The 3,607-nt window shown below is 37.6% G+C and overlaps 1 protein-coding gene across 1 annotated transcript in view; it reads right to left on the minus strand.

Moving 5' to 3' along the window:
• SLC27A2 (solute carrier family 27 member 2) overlaps positions 1–3,607 on the minus strand; it is a gene marked incomplete at its 5' end in the record, with an annotated part of 18,758 nt that overhangs the window by 3,100 nt on the left and 12,051 nt on the right. Inside the window, 2 exons of the mRNA XM_019471320.1 lie at positions 2,726–2,823; positions 3,431–3,607. The exon at positions 3,431–3,607 is cut by the window's right edge and continues 14 nt beyond it. Of these exons, the coding sequence (XP_019326865.1) occupies positions 2,726–2,823; positions 3,431–3,607 (275 nt within the window). The remainder of the gene's footprint in view (positions 1–2,725; positions 2,824–3,430) is intronic.

Here is a 3,607-nt window from a genome sequence, read left to right on the forward strand (position 1 = left end):
TATTTTTTTTTTTTCCCTTTTTTTATCCCCCAGCCCCCCCCCCCCCCCCCCCCCAACAAGTGAACCCTTCCTTCTCAGCCGCTTTAGAAAACATACTAACGTATTTTCCTTTAGACATCTAAGTGATTAGATGTTCTTAAGGCTTCAGCATGCTAGATGCCAAACTCCTTTGAGAGCCTAGCATCAGAATTATAGATGGCAGACATTCTGAAAATCATCATCCTTTTGAAAGTCTTTGGAAACTCGGGTCTCAGTACTCTGAGGCAGAAGTCTGCCTGCAGCAGCGTTTAACTGTGTGGGTTAATTTACTTTACAATAAGTCATGGTAAATCTGCTTGTACTTGTTGTGCTGACAAGCTCATCCATGCAGAAAGAGGACAGAAAGGAGTAAGACCCAAGTTTACCATTGTTTATTACCATACGAATGATTAATTAAGTGCTGCAAAAATCCAAGTACTTGAGATTTTTTTACTTGATTTACATACTGAGAGGGCTTCTTCCCTCCCCTTTTGGTGGCTGAGGGATGGGACACCATTTAAACACAAACCTTTTGGTGTTCCTTCTGTTTTCTGGGATTACAGGTAATGCAAGAAGAAATAGGTAATACTCTTATAGGAAGAATGAATGATTAATTAAGTGCTGCAAAAATCCAAGTACTTGAGATTTTTTTACTTGATTTACATACTGAGAGGGCTTCTTCCCTCCCCTTTTGGTGGCTGAGGGATGGGACACCATTTAAACACAAACCTTTTGGTGTTCCTTCTGTTTTCTGGGATTACAGGTAATGCAAGAAGAAATAGGTAATACTCTTATAGGAAGTTTTACATCAGGACCATATGAATGCTTTCACAGACCTGTGTACAGGAGGACGTGAAAATGGAAAGTAACATCTAATGCTTAAAGAAAAGCAGAGCACAAGCATATGCTAATTTAAGATTGTTCTTTAGTTCGAGTCTTGTTTCTGTTTGTCTTTAACACCATGTACTGATGACACCTGGCATTCCAATTTGTTCATTCAAAATCTGGAGTGTTGAATTCATGAGTTCTCAGGTGACGTATACTATCGCCCCCAGCGGCATTATTGAAGTACAAATATTTCTGTGCCATGTAAAACAGAAAAAAAAAATACACAATCCACCCAGTTCTTACACAAATGTAAGGCAAGAACTGGTTTGAACAATATTTTTTTTTCCCATAAAGTTGATCTACAATTAGGTATTAACACCTCTTCTATGTGGTTTTACAAAAGCACTGAGAATAAGAGTATCTCTTCCTCATCTCCTAGAGTGCAATCTAAGAAATACATAAAGAACTCTAGACTGTTTATATTGTTACCTTTCCTTTTAAATGTCTCCTAGGGCAGCTGTGTGTTTATCCCTACCACAAAGCAACTGAAAACAAGAGTGATTTAAAGAGAGAGGCTTTAATTTTAGATTAATAGGTGTAGCAGAGACATACATGATTAGTAAAAAGTTTATTTATTTGAATTAAATTCCCTATTCTGATAGACCATTTTGGTTTACAAACAGCCTTGTTATTCTAGCCTCAAACACTGGGCATTTCTAGTCTCATGTCTTCCACTCTTAGCAGAGGAAATAGTGAGTGGATCATAACGTTACCAGAATCTCTCACGTGTTGAATGGTGGAAGGAAGTGGTGGATGTAGGAAGAGCAGCGTCTCTAACATGCCTTTCAATTCCAAAATACTAAATTGTCACCGATGTGACCCATGTTACGATATACCGTAGTCTGGAAGCCTTTCTGGAAAAGTGTGATACCTGTTAACCTAATTAATATATATATCTGTTGTACCTGTTAATATATCTGTTAACTTAGTTAATAGGGGCTCCAAAATTCCTCCTCCTCCTCAGACTACTCTAAGGGCATGTAATGTATTATGTCACCTAGTCCAAACCACTTGCGCAAGCATAACTAGGGATTTCAACCAAATCTAACCTTGTTTGTTTGATTTCAGATCCCTACATTACACTGCAAGAATGGTTCCATTTTAACTGTCCATCACAACCCAAATGCAGTGAGGAGCTAGATGGGAGTCCTGCGGATCGTGGGTAAGTGAGAAACGTGGACAGGGAGGTACCTCCAAAATACAGGACAAGAAAGTAGAGTAAAGCTCTCTGATCCCTCTTTTGTCTTCCAGTACCTCTGGGAATCTGCCTTTAGCAGCAGAGCCTCTCAAATTTAAAAAAAAAAAAAGGAAAAAAAAAAAGCTGCCATAAGCGCTTAAAGAGTTCATAAAAGTTCAAAGATTTCACAGATTTTTGAGGAGCAGAAAAAAGGCAGTAAACATGTCAGAACTTCTTGCATTCCTTCAGATTGTTAAAGAAAGGTGAAAAAGGGAGGAATCAATTTCTCAAGTGACGTTCTTGTTCTTCTAGAAGTTCAAGTCTATTTTGTTTGTCCCACTCTACAGTAATTGCTGAGCTATATTCCTGTAAAAGACACAATGTTTATATCCAGTTGCTTAATTGCAAATGTTCCTCCATTCTCCTGTTAGTATTCTTGTCATACTACGTTAATATAAGCTTTGGCTATGTTTTTTTTTAGCTAATTAATATTGCATATTCCAATGATGGAATGTATCAAATGTAGCTTACGAAAAATAAGCTGAAGTGGGGCTACCTATACTCTGCAGTCCAGTATATTGATACTTTGTTAAGGTATTAAAAAATTATTTTGTTGAAATACTTCCAGTACTTCACTCATACCTGGAACAGATACTCCATATACAATAACTTCTTGAACGCAGTCAATCAGTCCTAAAACATCTGCAACTTCCGTTGTAGAAACGTTTTCCCCTTTCCACCTGGAAAATACGCAGTCAATGGTCATGATTTCTATGTGTATTACATCTCATGATCTCCAGTGTTTTAACGTCTGACTTTACAATGGGCTCTGAGCACTGCTTGAGATCAGAAAGCACTTTTGCACTACAGCAAGGAACTTGGTATCAAAAGTAGAGAAAAATGCCGCAAAATTCAACAACGCATTCTAGATTACTAAAATATCAGAAGAATTTAACACACTCAGTTTAATCATGCTTAAAAGGGCCCTAAACAAACAAAACCCCAAAATGTTACTTACCATAGATTCCATCCCAGGCTCTATGCTTTCTGAGTTTTAAAAGTGTAGTGAATGTGAAACCACAATGGTTTTGCTCTATGAATGTGACTGGTTTCTGACGGTTCAAAATAGCATTCATTCATCACCCTGAACTGAACCTCTTGTAGGCTCTGTGTGTAACTATGAATGCGATAAAATACAACTGGGAAGGTGACTTGGAGTCCTCTCTTTTTCTGATTGAAGTCAGAGAAATTCCTCTTCGTCAGTCAGTAGGAAATACTGGATATGAATTCAAACCTGAGAATGAGTCAGAATTTTCTCATGGCAAGCATTTAAATAAATAAACTAACCGGAATGTGTCTCCAGTTCGATCATGGAAATAAATGAAGTTATCATTGTCGATCACTAAAAGATCACCGCTATTAAAATATAAATCCCCTTTTTGGAAGACATCTCTTAATTGTTTCTTCTCTGTTTGCTGTTTTGCTCCTGCATAGCCACTAAATGGTGCATATTGGGGGATTTTG

This window comes from Aptenodytes forsteri, unplaced genomic scaffold (assembly GCF_000699145.1).
Source record: "Aptenodytes forsteri isolate BGI_AS27 unplaced genomic scaffold, ASM69914v1 Scaffold1, whole genome shotgun sequence".
Lineage (NCBI taxonomy): Eukaryota > Metazoa > Chordata > Aves > Sphenisciformes > Spheniscidae > Aptenodytes > Aptenodytes forsteri.